We start from the raw sequence: 21,618 nt of genomic DNA on the forward strand, positions 1-21,618 counted from the left end.
TCAAATCAAGGACAATAAGGAATAGGCAATAAATGCCTCATCAGCAACACATACGTCATGAAATAATAAATAAAACAAACGTAAGTTACACAAACATGATAGAAATTCTGATTTGGCCAAAGAATTTGAAGACATCTGTGATTCCAAACAAATATGAAGGAATTAAAACTTTGCCAAATAGAGATTAAAGACAAGCAAAAGGATTTATTAAATCATGAATTTAACTGAGGTATTATGACATTAAATATTAGGACGAAATGAATTATTCAATCTTTGGTCATCAACTTTAGGGTTCCAATTTTAAGCAAACTGGTAGGAAGGATTGTCCAAATCAAAAATACTACTCAATCTTCCCAAACATGTGGCATAGAGAAGTACTAACATATTAAGCTGTGTAGGTCATAACCATAGACCCAAATGATCATAGGCATTAGGTCATCAATATCTCATGCACTAAGTTACAATATTGTGGGCTATGGTCAACAAGAAGAACATTATGGAGGTAAATTTCTACAGAAACAGCATCTTCAAGCCTGCCCAGAAGTTTAATAGAGTACCTGAAAGAAAAATAATATCCACCTGCTCAATTTGGTAATTGTTGGGTAGTTACTCTGTAATCCACACAGAACTTCAGTCAGGTCTTTATAGTTGTGATAACGATCAAGACTGAGATCAACAAGTGCAGATGAAATTGTATGGTTCAATCCTTCTTCAGATGACAAAGTCTTTATAAGCTGTTGAAACTCCTTCCCAGCTTCTGTTGAGGAGTTGGTCAGTACTTGATCTTTATTGTTGGCATAACGATCTGCAATACGTGAAAGAGTAAAATTGACTTCTACAGCCTCGTCCACAACAGTCACATTTCTCGTCATTGGGATATACCTGCAATAAATGAGGAGAATGTAGCTATTAAAACATGGTAGCATCATTTACCCTGGATTGAATTTTTGAACAACGATTCTGTATATTTTCTTTTAGGCTCAACAGTCCTTACCCTGCCTTCAGTATAAGAATCTTAACAAAAACAGAAATTGCTGGAAAAGTCAACAAAATGATCATTGGACACAAAACATTAACTCTGCTTCCTCTCCACAGATGCTACCAGACTTGCAGAGTTTTCCCAGCAACTTCTGTATTTGTTTATCTCTGATTCCCAGCAGCCACAGTTCTTTTGTTTTTGTTTATTTTCTTAAGATGGGAAATCTTGCTAATTCAATATTATTCACGGTTTCTCAAAAATATTGACAAAGTTTTGCAAAAAAAATCCAGCTGAATTTACAAATTACGAAAAATTATAAAAAAATGAACATATATAGCTCAGAAATACTGAATTAACACCTTTCCCCACCGCATTGTAGTAAGACCAAGTTTAGTTTCAGTTACTATATATTGAAGATACTCGCAGTAGATTGGGTACTTTTTAAACTGTTTTGTCTGGAATATGTGCAGATCTCACTCCTAGCAAACACTTCACTTCGATATCAAAAGATAGTTGAAGCACAATGGTAACTGCTTTCCCTGCACAAATATTGGCTCAAATGAAGAATTATGTATGATAAAGGAAGAGTAGGCCATTCAGCCCCTCAAGTCTGCTCCACTACGAAGTTCAAAGCTGATCATTCTGTAATTAATCACCCGTAGTTCTAGATTCACACATAATTGGGAACTTCCTCCCAACATCAAGACTGATGCTCACTTTGTTAACTCCTTCCTTTTTAAAATATTTTAAAAATCTCTATCTACTTTTATATTTCTAGCCAGATTTCTCTCAGAATAATATTCCCTGTCTCAATCTTTTAGGACACTTGATTTTTCTTTAAGAATTATCCAAAAATTAAACTGAAAGGAAGAGAAGCATTGGAGAAAGCTAGCTAAATATATTAGATTGTTAAGTTTCTAAAAAAAAAATTCAAGTGCTATATGATTTCTTAAAATTATAAGTGCTTCATTGCTCACACAATTACATGACATAAGGACAGTAACATCTTTTGTGCCAGTCTTGGCGATATGATTCACATGCAGCACATTTCATTGTATCATACCCTCGAGCAGAAGCAGTAATTTTATAGACACCAGGAACAAGCAGGCGCCAATAATCTCCATCTTTAGCAGACCTCACTGGATGGTTCACTTCTGCCACAATAATGGTAGCATTGTATATCCCTTTTCTGTTAGTGGCATCAAGTACAAATCCCTTGACACCCTTGTGGACCTAATGTTAAAATATTGTTCAAAAAAACATTAGTTTCAGTTCAAAAGGTAGCAAAATAGACAGTTACCAAATTAGCTACTTCAGCCACCAGAATAATTTTCACAATAAATGATTAAATAACAGCTAATGAGGGAACACAAGAATATTGTATGTTACAGAATTACTGCTTTTTAGCAAATGATTTCAGATATTAATATTGCTGAATTACGCTTATTTTGAAGAATAATTTCAATATTTATTTGCCCAAATCCTAGATTAAGCATCTTCACACAAGAATCCAGGGTGCCGAAGACAGATGGCACAAATATTCCAGATGTAGGTAGCAAAGTATTATGCTTTCCATACGTCCCGTCCAGAGTGAGGCACACTAAGCACCTCACCTCAAATCATGCACCCTGGCTTACAGCATCCATATTAAGTGTAACAATTACCAATTCTCAAAGATCAGGACTTGGAATTCATTTTGGTTATGCTCTACACACTACGTTTATCTGCTTAAAAGCAGATAACTCAGTAAATCAGTAACCCAAGGTAACAAAGTGTGAAGCTGGATGAACACAGCAGGCCAAGCAGCATCTCGGGAGCACAAAAGCTGATGTTTCGGGCCTAGACCCTCCTGAGACGCTGCTTGGCCTGCTGTGCTCATCCAGCTTCACACTTTGTTATCTTGGATTCTCCAGCATCTGCAGTTCCCATTATCTCAAATCAGTAACCCATCCTTGTACGTATCTAAATCTTTTGTAAGGCAATACACATACCCATTAAACTACAGGCTGAGGGAATTTTCCATCTATACTAAGTCAATTGCTACAGTGTACAAGCGATAGAGGGAATGAATAACTATTGTGATGGATGGGGCCCTAAACCAGAAGGAAAACAAACGAAGCTGGCTGTAGTTGCTGGAAATGAGTACTTTCAGCTCCAGGGCATCACTGAAAGAGTTGCTCAAGGTAATACCCTAAGCCCATCATCTCAGCTGCTCCATGAATGAATTTCCTTTCATAAAGGCCACAAGTGGGCATGTTCACAGAAGATTGCTTGAAGTTCAGCACCACTCAGAAACACTTCGGCATCTGACAAGTAATGCAGCAAGATACAATATCCAAGGTGGTATTTTTCACTCAAAAGCCAGGCAATCCTCAATAATCTACAGTCACTCCTTGATATTCAATGGCATTCCCATCACAACATCCCCAAGTGTCTACATTTTAGGAATACCACTGAACAGGAATTCTACTGGACTAGCCATATGAACACCATATCTACAGGAAGAATTCAAAGGTTAGGAATATTGCAGCAAGCAACTCATCCCTGGTCCCCACCAAGGCATATCCACCATATGGAAAGTACAAGTATGGGTTGTGATTGGATGATTGCAGTTCAACACTATCTAGGACAAAGTAGCTCCTAATCACATTTTCAGCATCAACAGTATTTTGCTTGAATACACAACTGCCTCCTCAGATGGATGCAAAGTCCTGTAACACTGTTTCCAAAAGTCATGATATTATTTGCTCAACATATTCCTACAACAGTTTCCATATTTCCTACATTCCAACAGTGGAAACATCTCAAAGCACTATTTGACATTCCACAATCATAAAATGTACATGCTCTCAGTGTCTGCTTGTGGTTCCACCAGGTGCTTCAGTTACCTCCCGCAGTCCATAGATGAGCAGATTAGGTGGACTGCCAGTGGTAAATTGCCCCGCACTGCCAGGGGTATGCAGACTAGGCGGATTAGCCAAGGTAAATATGGGGTTACAGGGAAAGGACATTCTTTGGAGAGTTGGTGCAGACCCTAAGGGCCAAATGTCTCTTTCTGCACTGTAAGGAATTCCATAATTCAATTCTATTTTTCTAAATGAGAAAGAAAGTGTATTTATTTATTTAAATTTATTTAATGACAGCATCAGGGAAGGGTGCAATAAATAATAATCAGCTTTGGACCACTACTTCACTTGCATTCAAAAAAAAGTGATCAGACTTGACCTACCTGTTTTATAAACTGAAGGAGAGACCTTTTATTTTGTTTCCAATACTTGGGCAAATCCGTGGCAAAGGGGAATTTATAACAGCCCAATTCAATAGTAACTTCAAAGCAGTTTGTGTGAAGATAATTCCAGTCCTGCATGCCACCTGGGAAGAAAGTATCTCATTTAACTAAACAGCTCAACAGCTTCCAGAAAGAACAACTCATAAGCAAAATATTTCACAACTAATTTGAAAAGAACGAAGTCCCGAATCAACATCTGCAGTCAATTCTTCATTGAATGGAATATTTGATTAAACCAAAGAAGATTTAACTACTTTTAAAAACTGAACCCATTTTAACTGCCGTATGAATACGTTATACAACAGCTGTCTACATTTAAAAAAGATCTAACTGTACCTTTAAACGATGTTTCCTTTGAATTACAAGTTATCACTGCAGATATCAGGAAAGGCTGAAACGTTTTCCACTGGAGTGTGGGAGGTTGAGAAGTGTCCTGATAGAAGTTTATAATGAGAAATATAGACAGTTGATGGTAGTTGTCTTTCCCAAAGATGGGGAATTTCGTGAATGGGGGTATATTTTTAAGTTGAGAGGAGAGAGATTTAAAAAAGACACGAGGCAATTTTTTTTTTTTTACACTGACGGCAGTTGAGGTGCAGAATAAACTTCCTGATGAAATTGTGGATGTGGGTACAGTTACAACGTTTAAGAGAGATTTGGATGGATATACGAACAGGAAAGGTTTGGAGCAGACAAGTGGGATTAGTTTAGTTTGGGATTATGTTTGGTATGGACCAGTTGGAAGGAAGAGTCTGTTTCCATGTTTCATAACTCCAAAATGGGGTAAGGAATGGAGATAAATATATGATCTACCATGAGAGTAAAAATATGGTAAGGAAACCAACAGGGCTAAAAAGACAGTAGTGTCCCCAGAGCCTGAGGGGATCCATTCCAGGGAAGTAATATAATTAATAGATGTAGTCAATGTTAGTAATGTTCCTAGAATCCTTATATTCTGAAAACAAACCCAGAGGACTAGAAAACTGGGAATCTAGTATCTTCGTTTATAAACAAAGATAGATAAAAATATAGGTAACTCAGCTAGTTAGCTTAACATCTGCTCTTGAAAAAAAATGTTACAGTCTACTATAAAAGATGTAATAGCAGATTTTTTAGAAATTTGCAATGATCAAGTAGTGTCAGCAAAGCTTCATGAAGGGCAAATTATGCTTGACAATGATTAGAATTGTTTTTAGCAAGTAACAAGCAGAGTAGAGAGAGGGGAAGCATGTATTTGGATTTTCAGGATGTATCTGGATTTTCAGAATGCATTTGATAAGACACCTTACATTAGACTACTTAGAGTGTGAGATGGTGGAGACAGTATAGTAACATATTAGTTAGCCAGTCTTTTAGCCAAGACAAGAAGTTGGGATGAAGAGTCATTTTCAGAATGGCAATCTGCAATTAGTGGGGAGCATAAGGGTCAGTGCTGGGGACACAGTTAGTTAGGATACATATTAGTAATTTGGATGAGTGAGGTGACTGCGTTATAGTGAAGTTTGGGGATGACAAAACAGAAGCGGGAACTCAAGTGATGAGGAATTTAGGTAAGTTAGGCAAGTGGTCAAAAACTCAGAAGAAACCCAAAAGGTGGGAAATGCAAAGTTATACACTTTGGCAGGTAGAATAAAGGAGCTAAATACTATTTAAATGGAAAAACACCACAGAAAGCCACAGATTTGGGAGTTGAAGCATAAATCTCAAAATGCTAGCACAAACTCAGCAAACAATAGGGAAGCCAAAGGAATGTCGGCCTTTTTTTTAAAAACAAAGGAATGCAGTTTAAAAATAGAGTAGTCTTGCTAAAACTATACAAAGCAGTAGACAGACCAAGGATGGAAAACTAAACAGCTTCTGTATCCTTATTAAAGGAAAAGCTACATTTGTACGGAGGCAGTCCAGAGAAAGCTCATCAGGCTAATCCCAATTATGAAGGGACGTCTTATGAGAGGAGATTGAGTAGGTTGGGCATGTATTTATTGGCATTTAATGAGATTTAACCTTGTTGAAACATACAAGATTGTTAGGTGATTTGACTGATTAGATGCGGGCAGTTTGTTCCCCCTTGTGGGAGAGTATAGGACTAGAGGGATCAATCTTAGACTAGGTGGTTGCCCTCTTAAGGCACATACAAGGAGAAATTTCTTCTGAAGTTAGTGAATTTGTGGAATTCCTTACTGCAGAAGGCTGTAAAGACTGGACTAAAGTATACTCAAGGCTAATCCAGCTTTCTTTGTTCCGCATCCTCTGCAAAAACCGAGTAGTAGAGGATCAGTGGAGGGCCCTAGCCCTCAGGAGTGAACCATTGCAGTCAATTTCACATACTGTAGTTTATTTCGGCACACAAGTGATAAATAGGTGATGAATGCTTTTATCTTTGCATCTATCAGGCAACTGAATGCTGACTAATCATGGCCAGGAGATTAAAGCGATGGATTAGAAATTCACTGAGTCTCCCCACGCAGATACAAATCTTTCATGCTGTAACAGCAGAGTCCCTACCTCTGGGCCAGTGGGTCCAGGTTCAAATCCCACCTGTCTAAAAGGTATGTCCAAACACACCCAAGTCGATTAAAATAACTAAATATCATGCAGAAAGCAGTTGCACAACCTTTTAATTCACCTTATGGGCTCCTTTCCTGAGGACAGCGGCAGCAGCATAGAATACACAACCTTTGATGCAATAACTGAGTCACTGATTTGTAATTGGATAAAATCCAATTATAAAATACACAGGAAGGACATCAGTATTTATAAAGAAAACAAACTGTTTTAAAGTTTTGGATGTGGAACAGCAAACAACTCTGGAATTATTTAGACTCCTGGCCTTGGTCAATCAAGACCATTTTGATGGCAAGTAAATGCATTTGGTTTTATTAAACTGTTTACTATTTTGAGTTAAAAGTATCTGTCAGTTAACAGTTGTATTTTGCAACAAGTTTAAAATATGAAGTGTCTCTTTTTTCATTAGTGTTATCATTTAATTTATGCCATTGTGACTGCCAAGGTAGTAACATTTCAAAAAACAGATCTTTTGTCCCTGGCATAGGCCGTTCACAATGGAACTAGAGTCATAGGATTTGCTCCGGACCCTTAGACAATAAGTTCTGAATAATTAAAAAGAGAAGTGTTTATGTTGGTATGTACACAACGTGTGAATTAGGTTCTATGTCAATATACTAAAGTGTAAAGCAATAGTATGATTTCTTGATCCAAAGAAAAAGGCCATGGAGCCAAATAAGGGATTTCATCTCCAAGTCAGTTTGACATTTACGTAAATGGTTTTTATGAGAATATAGGAGCATGGTTAGTAAGTTTGCAGATGATACCAAAATTGGTGGTATAGCAGACAGCAAAGGTTATAAGATTAAGAAGAGATTTTGATCAATTCAGTCAATGGGGCTGAGGAGTGGCAGATGGAATTTAATTTGGATAAATGAGAGGTATTGTATTTTGATAAAGCAAACAGGCACAGCACTTACACAATTAATGGTAGGGTCCTGGGTAGCGTAGTAAAATGGAGAGATCTAGGGGTTCAGGTGCATAATTTTTTGAAATTTGTATCACAGGTAGACAAGGTGGCCAAGGCAGCATTTAGTACGCTTGCCTTCACTGCTCAGACCTTTCATGTAGGAAATGAGATGTCATGCTGGGATTTTTACAGAACTGTACAGGACATTGGTGAGGCCTCTTCTGGAATATTGTGCGTAGTTCTGATTGCCCTGCTATAGAAAGGATATTATTCAACTGGAGAGAGTTCAGAAAAGATTTACCAAGATGTTACTGGGAATGGAGGGTTTGAGTTATAAAAATAAACCGGAGCCTTTATCACTGGAACGCAGGACGTTGAGGGGTGATCTTACATTTGTTTATAAAATTACAAGGGGCATTGATAAGGTGAATAGTAAAAAGGTCTTTTTCCTCAGGTGGGGGAGGTCAAATCTAGAGGGTAAATTTTTAAAAGGTGAGAGTAGAAAGATTTTAAAAATGGACATGTGGGACACCCATATTTTTAGAAACAGAGTGTGAATAGTGTGTGGAATGAACTGCCAGAGGAAATAATTACAATGTTTAAAAGAGATTTGGAAACGTACATGAATAGGAAAAGTTTGGAGGAATATGGGCCAAATGCAGGCAAGTGGGTCTAGTTAAGCTTGGGAACATGGTCAGTGTGGACTAGCTGGACCAAAGGATGTGTTTCCATGCCATATGATTCTATGAAAGCTTCTTACCTGGTACGTTATACCAATGGGCACCGTTTGTGATTCCTTGAGGAAAATATTCTTCCGGATATATATTTTTACAAGGATGACCTTCAAACATTGGACTGTTTTCCTAAACAAAAATGAAACTGATTAACTAATTAAATGTACTGCAACTGGATCACAAACTTACGAGCTTATTTCTTCATTAAATTTCTCAAAGTTTATTCTTGCCCCAAATAAAATAACCTCTAGGTTGATGGATGGCATTAGACACCAAAACGAGATGTCTAACCCATGGGGAATTTCAAGTATCAATTACTGTCAAGTCAGGTAAAAGAAATCTCAAAAAAAAACACCACCACTATAATTCTTTTATCATTCCCGCTCATTAGCCAGATGATTGGAATGTAATAAAAATTTATCCAAGAAATCCAAATATACTCTTTCATAAAGGATAAAAATAAAATTCAACTTTTTACATAAAACAGAATGTCATTTATTCTAAAAAGCAAAAGCATTACTGCATTCAAAACACTATTATAACCAATGTCAGCTGAAAACTGGAGTACACAGTTGACAGGCCTTGTGCATTAATGCTTCGTTACAAATATTTAGGTGTATTAAAGCAGTATTTTCATGAAAGAGCTGTCCTTTGAAAAATTTCTCAAATAGGGCAGCCAAATCATTGTTTTATTCAAGTAAATATGCAAAGTCCACAGATACTACGCAAATATCACAAAGGGTCAAATAAAAGGAGCTTTTGTCAAAAGAATTGTGACAAAGAATTACAAGTTGGCAAATATTCCAATTTTATGCAAGGGAAATAAATGACAAAATTATCAACTGGTTTGGTAAATGGCAAGTTTCTATGATATGTAAACGGGGATTGGGGGGGGGGTGGAGAGACTGGCAATCAGCATGCTTAATTAATGCTATACTCAAGTTGAAGTGCAGGATTGAACAGACTGGTTTGAAAACTTCAATTCAGATTAAATATATGTCTCCTTGAGGCTCTGATTATTTGACAGAAAAACAAAAATTATTCAATTTCTGGGAGAACTTATCTAATGTTGTGGTTGATTGGCTCGCCAAGCTGGTTCCTTGTTCCGCAGACGTATCATTGCTCTGCTGGGTAACATCAAGTGCAGCCTCTGATGAAGCGCTGTTATGTTTTCCCACCTGTTATCTAAAACTCGGGTGTGCGTTGAACTGGGTTACCTTCGCAATGATCTATGTGGGGTCTAGCTTTGCGTGTTTGTGGATGGTTTTATTAGTGGAGAACCAAGCCTAGGAATACCCGTGCTTGTCTCTGCTTCGCCTGTACCAAGATCCTGGTGTTATCCCAATTGAACTGGTGGCTTTCCTTATCCGCGTGGATGGAGGTGAGTGAATATTGGTCGTGTCTTTTTGTTGCCAGTTGATGCTTGTGTACCAGTGTGGTTAATTTCCTCCTGTCTGCCCAACATAATGTTTGTCGCAGTACTTGCAGCGAATTTTGTACATGACATTGGTGCCGTCCATTGCGGGTAGCCGGTCTTTGGTTCGGGTTAGCAGTTGGTGTAGGGTTGATGTGGGGTCATGTGCTACTCTGATGCCCAGTGGTCGTAGGAATCTTGTGGTCAGTTCAGATGTGTTCTTCATGTAAAGGTAGTGCGATGAATGTGTCAGGGTGTGCAGTATCTTCCTGGTGTTGTTCGTGTAATAGACATTTTCTGCCCCAGTTTTTCAGTTATCCAGTGTCTTTGAATACTCAGAGGAGTTACTTTTTTTGGCATAGTTCTGTGCTGCTGCATTGTGTTGTTGCCCATTTAAACAGTGCTCTCACGCAACTTCGTGAGTGTGTGTGTTAGGGTGGTGGCTGTTGAAATTCAGTACTTGGTCAATGTGGCGGCTTTCCTGTGTACCTTTGTTAGGAATTCCCAGTTGGTCCTGTGTTCCACCGTGACATCTAGGAATGGGAGCTGTTTGTTTTTTTAACCTCTTCATTGGTGAATCTGATCCTAGTGAGGGTGTTGTTTATTAGTTTGTGAGTCTTCTCTAGTTTGGTCTATTCAATAATGACAATGGTGTCCTTCATGTATCATGTGGATAGTTTAGGTTGGATAGTGGAAGGGCCACACTTTTGAATCTCTGCATCACCACTTCAGCTATTAGTCCGGAGACAAATGATCCAATGGGTGTCCCATGGATCTGTTCATATATTTGGCTGTTAAAGGTTAAGTGGGTAGAGAGTCATAGATCCAGTAGCTTCAGCACATTGTCTGTGGTCATTGTGTCACTCGGGTCTTGTTCCTGTTCAAGTAGTTTTGCCAGTGTTTCTCTTGCTAGTGGTACGTCTATCGAGGGGACGAAGTAACGTCAAATGATACCACGGTCTCGCTGTAGTCTATTCTTACAACCTTGATGGAATTGAGGAACTCTTAGGCTGAGTGGATTGAATGGGGTGGCTTGCTGATGAGGTGCTTTAGTTTCTTTTGTGACTCCTTGGCTAATCTATGTGATGGGGTGCCTGGCAGGAAGACTATGGGTCTGAGGAGTACTTCCTGTCTGTGCACCTTCGGGAGGCCACTCTGGTTGAGTCCCTTTAGTGTGTTGAGAATCTTGGTGCCCAGTTGTGGTATCGGGGCTATCTGCACTTGCCAATATGTGTTCTCGAACACTACTAGTGTCTGTGCTTTTGAGAGGTAGTCCTGTTTGTTTAGTATTACCATCATGAGCCCTTTGTCTGCTGGTGGTATTGTGATGTTTTCAGTCATTCTAGGGCGTTCCTTTCTGATGCATTGAGTGTTAAGTTCACTTTCTGGTCAGCATTGGGATCACTGTCTGTCTTATGGCTTGTTGTGTTTCTTCATTCATGCCATTGATCTTCGGTGTGGCTAGGAATTCTGTTTTGTTGATGTCTCTGTGGCTGTAGTTGAGTCCACAAATTGGAACAGCCTTCTCTGTGTCAGTCAGTTTCCTGTCTGAAAGGTTTCTTATCCAGGTGACTGCTCTGTTGTCATTCTGGTAGGTTAGTTTGGCTAGTTTTTCCTGAAGAATCCTTCTTTTCTTGGTTCTTGTGGTCTGTTGACTGATGTCAATGGCTCATTCAAGGTCCGTCATCCAGTCTTGGTTGGTAGTATCTTGGAATAAAGTTTTTTGGTGCGTAATTTGTCAGCCATATCTGTGGAGCTGGTTGTGTGTGTTGTTGATCATTACCTTCACCATTCTGAAGCTGTTGTGTTCTGCTGTCCTCTGAACTTGTGGGTTATTGATGGGATGGGGGGCTTGTACCTCATGCTGCATGGTAATATCTGGTTCCTGAGGGATCCATGTACAGCTCTGTCAATGGGTGTAGCTTTCCCATTTTCATGCCAATTTGAGTGTGCTTCGCCTGTAGGTCTCTAAGGTTTTAGATTAGATTTATAGCTCGAGTTGTGGATGTTGTGGTTGGTTGGATCACCGAACCGGTTTGTTGTTTGTCTGAACTGATCACAAGACTCCTATGACCATTGGGCATCAGAGTACCACACAAACCCACATCAATCCTATGGTCAACTGCTAACCCAAAACAAAGATCCGCTACCCACTATGAACAGTGCTAATGTCATATACCAAATTCTCCGCAAGGACCACAACAAACATTACACATTGGACAGACAGTAAGGAACTTAACCACAAGGGTACACAAACATCAATTGGCAACAAAACGACACAATCAATACTCACTCATCTCCATCCACACGGATAAAGAAAACCACTGGTTCGATTGGGACAACAGTAGGATCCTGGGGCAGGCGATGCAGAGAAAAGCATGGGAATTCCTAGAGGCCTGGTTCTTTGCTAATAAAACCATCCGCAAACACGTAGAGCTATACTCTATATAGACACTCCATTGTGAAGGAAAACCAGAAGGAAGTAGCCCAGCTCAATGCACACCTGAGTTAAATAACAGGCGGGAAAACACAATAGCGCTTCATTGGAGGCTGCACTTGATGCTACCCAGCAAAGCAATGAAAAGGCTGCGGCACAACAAACCAGCGCGCTGAGCCAACCAACCACAAACATCCACAACCCAAGCTACAAGTCTACTCTAAAACCTTAGAACTTATCTAAATATAAATGACATGGTTGTTACATAAATGGGTGTATTCTCAAAAGATACAGTTTGTAATTTTAAGCTTTAAGTACAACTTTTGCCCAGATTTTAGAATTAAATCTCAAAGCACAAACAACCTTTTCAAACATAAAATCATGCTAATTAAATCAGGTACCTTAGCAAAAGAAAGTGCCAACTGCCGGAAAATGGCATCATCCGGTGACTTACTGTATACAATAATGCCTTCTGCATCATCATCATAAGGGTAATTCACTACCAGGGAACCTTTCCAAAACAAAAGAACATAAAATGTTATTGCTCCTTCTAATATCACAAAGTTAGTTCAAATTAAAACCTCAAAACAATACAGTTTGCATAAATATCACAAAGACAACGTTCATAGCAAAAACAAAACAGGTTGTATAATAGCCTGGAACTTGCGTTGATAAAAACTTTTCTCCATTCTAACCTCCACACTACAAAAAAAGTCAATTTTCAATACTTAAACCAATTATTTCTTTGGAATGGAACATTTTTAAATCAAACTAGAAGTAAAGGGTGAAACAAATATTTGTTTTCGCATCTAGTGGCATTTAGTAACTCTGAATTGCCATGATCTGCTATTCTCATTAAAAAAAGTACTTGAATTCCACCTTCAAGGAATGGTATTACCACATATCACTGCATTTCCTCTTCAAGTTTCCTGTTTTTCTAGACTCAGTGAGATCAAATTGTGCACAAATGCTTCTTATCTACCTTTTTCAGACATTTGCAAAGCTTGATAAGATTTTGAAACTTATACACAATCAAGGTTTATGTTAATTAGCTTATGTTAATTAGCTTGATTATGTTAATTAGCTTGATTATGTTAACCTTCAATACATTAAAATGTCAAGGTGTCCAGTTAATTTTAATCTTTTAAGCTAACAATTGATACATCAATGCTACCTTCTACCTGTTAGAGGTAGCAAGAAGTGCAGATATCAGAGTCAGAGACAAACACTGAGCAGTTGGAGGAACACAGCAGGCCAGGCAACAGAGGAGCAGGAAAGTTGACGTTTTGGGTTGGGACCCTTCAGAAATGGGGAGGGGGAAGGGAGCTGGGAAATAAATCAAAAGAGCAGGGATGGGGTTGGGAAAGGGAAGTGCAGGTAGGAATTTGGGGCGGGGGGCAGGGGGGGGGGAGATTGGTCAGTGGGAGAGAAGATGGGCAAGCTGTTTCAGGTCAAGGAGCAGGGATGAGACCAAGGGTTAAACATGGGATGAAGCAGGGCGTGGGGACATTTTAAAACTGGTGAATTCCACGTTTAGGCCATTGGGTGGTGATTCCCGAGGCAGAATATGAGGTGTTACTCCTCCAGTTTGCAGGTGGCATCATAGTGGCATAGGAGGTGGCCCAGGATGGACATGTCACCCAGGGAGTGGGAGTTGGAGTTAAAACGATTGGCAACCAGAGTGTGTTGTTATTTTTCACGTATTTACCGCAGATGCTCTACAAAACGGTCTCAGAGTCTACGCTTGGTCTCACCGATGTAGAGGAGGCCACGTAGAGAGCAATGATTACTGTAGACAGAGTTGACAGATGTATAGGTGGACCCCGATCTTATAAGAAAGGTTTGCTTTGTGCCTTGAATGGTGGTGAGGGGGAAGGCATAGCACTTCCTGTGGTCACAGGAAACGGTGAGGAGTTTAGTGGGGAGCGTGGAGAGAGTGGTCCCTACAAAAAGAAGATAGTTCCCTCTCTGCTCCTATCTCTTTGGTCTTGGGGTCAGATTATAGGTAGCAGAGAATGATATGCTGGATTCAGAGGTTGATGGGGTGATACGTGAGGACAAGGAGGATTCTGTCTCTATTTTTGTTGGGGGGGGGGGAGGAAAGGGGGAAGGAGGTTTGAGGGCAGAAGTGCAGGAAATGAAAGCGATGCGGTTGAGGGAATTTTTAAATCACCAGAGGAAACTGTGGTCCTTGAAACAGGAGGACACCCAGGGTGTCTGGGAGTGGAACGGTCCATCTTGGGAGCAGATGTAGAACAGGTGGGGGAAATGGGAATAGGGGATTGCATTTTTGTGGGAAGGTGAGCGAGAGGAGGGGTAGTCCCGGTAGCTGTGGGAGTGGGCTTGAAATAGATGTCAGTTGAGGCAGACAGGTCTGGGAAGGAGAGGGACGTATCGGTGACAGAATTCACCAGGTTTAAAAATCTCCCCACCCTCGACCTCATCCCATGACCAACCCTCCCTCTCATCCTCATTTCTCGACCTGACACAACCTGTCCATCTTCTCTTCCATCCATGCACCCCTCCCACCTCAGCGACCAATCCCCACCACTCTCTTCCTGCACTCACCTATCACCATCCCACATACCATCCCCAGCTCCACTCCTTCTCCCTCTATTTCCCAGCTTCCTTCACCCCCTGCCCCCCACCCCAATTTTGAAGAAGTGCCCCGACCCAAAGTGTCAACTTTCCTGCTCTTCTGATGCTGCCTGGCCTGCTGTGTTCCTCCAGCTCTACATTGTTGGCTCTACCTTCCATCTTATCAACTTTTCTAACAGTATTTTAATGTTGCTTCCACATGCCAGCCCAGTCTCCCATTCTTTGACCAGATTATGACCAATTAAAACAAACAGTCATCACCTGAACACGTGTACATTGCGGTTTAAGAGTATAGCACTTCATGTGTTTGGTGAGTCTGATGGCATCAATTCTAAGAATTATTTTGTCAGTGGTAAACAAGAGCTGTTTGGACAGAGAACCATATAAACAGAAAAGACAGACAAAGAGCAGAGTGGGACACCAGTGATTAAGCACAATTTTAATAGACAATTGCAATAATTTTTACTGAGTTTTGACATATACTAATAAACTGTCTAAAAAATCTGGTCGAAACTAATCATGCTCCCAACACCAGACAAGAAAACAAGTACCTACCACCATGCAAATTAGCAGACAACACAAACGGAATATTTTGTAGCCAACGCATAACAGCTAGTGTTTCTGGCTGTCGTGGGTCACGGATTGGAAAGAATTGGTCAGGGAAGTTGCGATTGAGATCAAGGTTGTTACTATTATTTCTACCAACCACACCATTCATATCCCCTGCAAGTTGAAGCAGAATTTTTATTATAAGAGATGTGCAAGACACATTTCACCTTTAGTATAATATAATCTGAAATGAAGGCACCAACATTATTGGTTGACTACTGGAACTCAGACCATTTGGGAAAATAGGAAGTTAAAATTGATCTTTCCCTGGGCATGGGAAACCACAATATTAAAGTTACCAGAATGGAAAGCTGTTTCCAGATTTGCTAAGAAACATGAAGTTAACAGCAACTGATTTGTGTTCAATATTTTGGATATGTTTTTATGTTTTGAAAGCGCGAGCTAGTCATATTTTATACATTATAATACCAGAATTAAAATGAGTTAAAAAGTTGTTCACCACTTTCAATAATCTATGCTCTTAAACAGATTTTACAGATACAGGAGTCTTTGAATAAAAATCATTTGCCACAAAGTTTTACCTGAAAATCCTTACAAGGAAAGATGGCACAATTTTCTTGAGAGTAAAATAGTAAAGAAAGCTCAAGTGGGAGCTAGTAAAAACACTTGTAAGAAAACAACTAGGGAGGAAATAGTCTTATTCCAATTCGGCAATCAGAATTAAACATCAACAGTATCATGAACATATATGCAGTTCTTTTAAAACAGAATACTACTGGAGGACGTGGCAAAATAACAAAAAAGGTGAACACTGTAGGTCAGACATTGGAACTCATTACTGAAACACTAGAGATTGGATTGTTTAAATAAATTCAGGAAAAATACATTTAACTGAACATTCCTCCTTTCCCATCCTCCCCCAAGAACTATTGTTTCAAAATCAAAGTATCACCTTCTGTTGCCATCTCATATCCATCAGGATTCATGGAAGGCATGATATGGATTCTTGTATTAGTCACCAAACTGGTCACTTCTGGATCAGTTCCAAAGTTGTTACAAAGGTACTCAATAAGGTTCAGGAGCAGCTCTCGGCCGACAACCTCATTTCCATGCATATTTCCAATATATTTGAATTCAGGCTCACCTAAATTAAATAAAGCATTTATGCACTTTGCATGATTTATTCTTAAGATCACATTTTAAATATATACAGATGTGACAAACATCCTTGCTATAAAAAAAAATTTGCTGTACACTGCAAATGCACTATTAAAACAGTGCAAATTTGACCCATTCACAAAGGGTACTTTTAAAATTACAACCCAATCATGAATGGTAGCAAGAAGTCTGGTTGGAAAGCATTAGCCGATTGTGGGGACAAGCTATCCCAGTTTCTCCTCAAATAGTTGCTAAATTGCACATGTAAAACCCAAGTTAGCAGGGCAGATGGGTAATAAAGCACAAAATACAGCACTTATGTGGATGCAATTAAAAATTGCGCAAAATAATCTTGGGCTCTTCATCAAATTTCTCTTGACAAAGCACATTCAGCGAAACAAGATAAACTTGACGAAATGATCATTCATCCCTGGCAAAGGGCTTGTCAGATTATGCTGACACCTTCTGTTAGAATATAAAATAATTTAACGTAATTACCAAGCAGCTTTCATTTCCAGGTCAAAATAGGATAATGCAATCTTACTTAAAACATATAAGCCAATAGGTATGATGTCAGACAGAGTGGAGGTATGGCTTGTTTACTGGACTAAAACAAATGCTAAAAATGAAACAAACATTCTGAACTTTTATAGTCGGCAAGGGAAGACTCTTCAGTCAGCTTTCACTTCACCAGACAGATAAAGAACTCCATCTTTAAACCTGAATTTGCAGGCAACTAATTAAAAACAAACAAACAAAGGCCTGTGCTTGCTACCAATGGTTTTGTTGTTGGAAGAGCTTTTTTTTTTAAAAAAAGCACTCATTGAGCTTTGAAACGTAGGTACATTTAAATCAAATTTTGTACAATTTTCTTGCAACTATACCCATTTCATGTTTGCCTGGATTGTCTGATATTTCCATGACATATAAATTCCTTTGCTCCACTGATTTCCCAACTGTATACAGATGTGTGATCGTTGGATAGTCTGTGGAATATTTCCTTAGCAGGATCTCCATATCTGCATAATTATGGTGCCTGAAGTTTGAAGGTTCGATGGCTCTGGTTTCATGGTCCTCTTCCATTTCTGATACATTTTGTGTTCTGAATACAGTGGAGGTAGTCGTTTCAATGGTGTGATTATCCACAACTCCTAGATGGTGAAGCGTGAAATTAAGTTGTGTGGCTGGGCCCTCAAGCACCTCAATATCGAAGATGGTAACAGGCATATATCTGCGAAGATATGAGCAATACCGCTAGCATTCTTTTTCAAATTTTTAAATTAATGCCTCAATTATCTTACATTATTCCACTTCCAAAAAAGTAACCGTAAAGACCATGTATTTATTTCTGGACAGTCGATTAAAAAACGGAGATATGATTTTAAAACAAGGAGATTATACAAAGAGATACTAAGAACTGCCGATGCTGCAGTCAGAGATAACACAGTGTGGAGCAGGAGAAGCACAGGAGGCCAGGCAGCATCAGAAGAACAGGAAAGTTGACATTTCGGGTTGGAACCCTTCAGAAAAATTTAGAATTTTTCTGAAGGGTCCCAAGCCGAAACGTCAACTTTCCTGCTCCTCTCATGCTGCCTGGCCCACTGTGCTCCTCCTGCTCCAGACTATACGAAGAGATGGCTGCAGTTTAAAAAGAAAATTTTCATCGGAGTACCCTGATGCTGGCATTTTCCCCGAAAGAGAACACACTAAAACAGATAGAACGCAGCCGATGGTCACTGATCTAGGGGAAAATTGCTTGACAACAACTTTGATTCAGGTGGAATGTGGTTTGTGCAGAAAACATCTAGCCTACAAAGAGCAAGCATCAAAAATCACTCTTTCCTGTGTGGAAGTCAAGTCTCCAATAATAGCTAACTGGCTTTCACTAATATTGCTTTGCAAATTCTCTTGTTGAAACAAAAAAGAGAAAATTATCTTTAAAGATTCTGCAAGGAGCAAATTCTCAACTAGTAGATGAAGGACAGCACTAGTGTGAAACAATCTTATGGCAACAAAGAACTAAACAAACGAGAGAACTTAAAAAAAACTCATCAACTTCTGAGGTCTGGATCGGCATTATCAAACTATCTTCTTTTTTGTGTCTGTCATATCCTTAATGACCATATCTTATGTCTGTTTGTGAAGGGTATGTTTAAGGGACAGAGTTTAAGCTATATAGTTGCAAGGTAGCAATTCCCATTTCCTTTTCACCACTGGTTTAGGAGAAGTCTTTCATACTAATATTACTTAAGTGCAGAAAACTAGTGAGTGTTTTGACCAGTGTTAGTCAGACAATAAGTTGGTAATTTTGATAACTTGACTACGTGTTTCCCATTTGTGACACCACACAACACATGATTTTGTGCTGTACCTGGCAGGTCATGACAGCACCAAACAAAAATGAACCAGGATTTGGAATCAAATTTCTTGATCCGGCCTTGGAGATACATTATTGCACCTTTGTTACCATGAGGTCAATATCTCTGTCCTTAATACTGTTGTAGATATCCTTGCAACACAGACCGTAGTAGTTCACAAAAGTGGCTTTTTATTACTTTTCAGTGTGAATTATGGTTGGGCAATGAATGGTTTCTCACCAAAAGTCTAGCTTTGTTTGGATTATAATTTGATTAATGGATCAAAAGGAGAGAATCATTAGCCTGGCTTTCAACTTTTCTTACCCTTGTGCAACAACCGTTATGTTGTAAGTCCCTGGTACAAGCAGTCTGTGGAAATCACCACATTTGCCTGTTGTAATATTATGATCAATGCCAGCAACTACAATTGTTGCCTGAGAAATCCCCAAGCCAATAGCATCCGTGACAAATCCTGCGACACCAATATGAACCTGCAAATACAAATTTAAAAAATAAAATGTCTAATTAACTATTCTCATTTGATAGAAGTGAAAAGCAGCTAAACAGATTATATCACACCGGAGTAAATGCACAAAATACTTCAAAATCCAAAATTATCTAGAATTAAATAGATAGCACATTTCACTTTTTTTCTTCTTATCAGATGGCAATGAGTAAAGAGAGTTCGTAATGTCAATTACATTCCCATCTTTGTATTGCCTACTTCAAATACAGGCTGAGGGTACTGGGTCAAGTGGAGTGCTCAGGCTGAAACTGACAAAGCAAGGGCAAGAAGATATGGAGTAATGGAGGTAAAATGGGTTTATGAAGGATCAAGAGTGTGTATGGCTATTCCTATACTAGTAACAATCATTAATATATTAGAATCCTCATTGATTTGAGGAATATTTTGGGGCATCTGGGAGATGAAAGGCACTACAATAATCAGAACCTTAACACCGAAGGATACCATTCAGACAGTCATATTTGTCCTGTCTCTTTGAAATACCCTTTATTTTCAGATCTACATTTTGTCTGCAATCCTATGCTTCTGTCCACTTACTATCTTGTCTGGTATCCTGAAGTCCTGGTAACCATCCTTACCACGATCTTTATCTGAAGATTTGATAATGCACCCTGCACTATCAACTTCAAATCACGGAAACATTTTACAGAAGTTCACGCAAGTTTTGTACAGAGAGAGACCATTCAGCCCATTGTATCTGCACCAGCTCTTCAAATGAGTATCATTACCTAGTGCCAATTTCCTGCTTTTTATTTCCACATTCCCTTGCACATGATTTCCATTCAAATAAACATCCGATATCCTCTTGAATCCTGAACTGAACCTGCCTCAACCACGCTTTCAGGCACTGCATTCCATAACCATAATTATTTGCTTTGTGAAAAGGTTTCCCACATTACACTTGCTCCTTTTGCAAATTACTTTAAATTTGTGCCCTCTGATACTAGATGCTTTTCCAAACAGAAATGCTTTCCCTTCATCTACTGAGCCAAACCAGTCACTATTTTGAAAACCTCCTTCAGCCTCCTTCTTTACACGAGAACAGTTTCAATATCTTCAACATATCCTTAACTCAAATTTGATTTTGATTTTGTCATTTGCATTTTACAGTAAGACAATAATACAGCACATTTCAAATAATTCAAAGGAGAAAAAAGAAGGATACAGCTTTGGAGAGAGACCATCAGTCCCATGTCAGCTCATCATTGATGATGCCTGAGCCACATACCTCTGCCATTGCTTTGCCACTGTCTACAAAGGACCCAACCAACATCAAAGTTACTGATTCTCAGGCTCCATCTTTGCTGGTGGGCCATTATTCCTCTACCAACACCTCGCCATTGACTGTGCCGGACCTACCACATATCTCGCCACTGCGCCCGCCATATTGATGTTGCCATGATGCCCTAATGCCTTTGTTGATTGGGCCCAGAACTGGCAATGTTCAGGTGCTATCTTTTCCCAGTGGGCATACCTTGCTGATATCGTCCCTGCTAATTACTCATAGAATCACGACAGTGTGGAAACAGGCCTTTCAGCCCAACAAGTCCACACCAATCCTTGGAGCATCCCACCCAGATCCATCCCACTATAATCCACCTAATCTACATGTCTCTGAAGACTACAGGGCAATTTAGCATGGCCAATCCACCTAGCCTGCACATCTTTGGACTGTGGGAGGAAACCCAGCACCCGGAGGAAACCCACGCAGACACAGGGGGAATGTGCAAACTTCACACAGACAGTTGCCCAAGGGTGGAATTGAACCCAGGGCCCTGGTGCTGTGAGGCAGCAGTGCTAACCACTGAGCCACCGTGCCGTCCTGTATGGAAACACTGATTCCAGGGCTCACTTGAGGTCCATGCAGAGTCTGCAGTAGGCCTGCCCGAGATCCATGCCTCTGGGCCCGGCAACTATCTTGGAATTTCCCATCCCTGGAACCGTTCTCTTAAATCACACCTGTACTCTCTCCAAAGCATTCACATTCTCCCTCTAATGCCTCAAGGATCGGTTTTGTGACAACTGTTGTTTGTCATTTGTATAAATGACTTGGACACAGGCATTGGTGGATGGGTTAGTAA

General features: G+C 39.6%; 1 protein-coding gene across 3 annotated transcripts in view; it reads right to left on the minus strand.

Annotated features, from left to right (window-relative positions):
• Positions 1–21,618, minus strand: part of LOC125464528 (carboxypeptidase D-like) — a 63,881-nt gene that overhangs the window by 19,055 nt on the left and 23,208 nt on the right. For all 3 annotated transcript variants that reach the window (XM_048557006.2, XM_048557005.2, XM_048557007.2), the window contains exons 4-12: positions 19,336–19,502; positions 17,539–17,885; positions 16,449–16,640; positions 15,482–15,649; positions 12,730–12,839; positions 8,504–8,606; positions 4,209–4,351; positions 2,043–2,212; positions 580–882 (exon numbers count right to left, since the gene is read on the minus strand). In XM_048557006.2, coding sequence (XP_048412963.1) covers positions 580–882; positions 2,043–2,212; positions 4,209–4,351; positions 8,504–8,606; positions 12,730–12,839; positions 15,482–15,649; positions 16,449–16,640; positions 17,539–17,885; positions 19,336–19,502 — 1,703 coding nt within the window. The remainder of the gene's footprint in view (positions 1–579; positions 883–2,042; positions 2,213–4,208; positions 4,352–8,503; positions 8,607–12,729; positions 12,840–15,481; positions 15,650–16,448; positions 16,641–17,538; positions 17,886–19,335; positions 19,503–21,618) is intronic.

The sequence above is a fragment of the Stegostoma tigrinum genome, chromosome 27 (genome assembly GCF_030684315.1).
Source record: "Stegostoma tigrinum isolate sSteTig4 chromosome 27, sSteTig4.hap1, whole genome shotgun sequence".
Classification (NCBI taxonomy): Eukaryota; Metazoa; Chordata; class Chondrichthyes; order Orectolobiformes; family Stegostomatidae; genus Stegostoma; species Stegostoma tigrinum.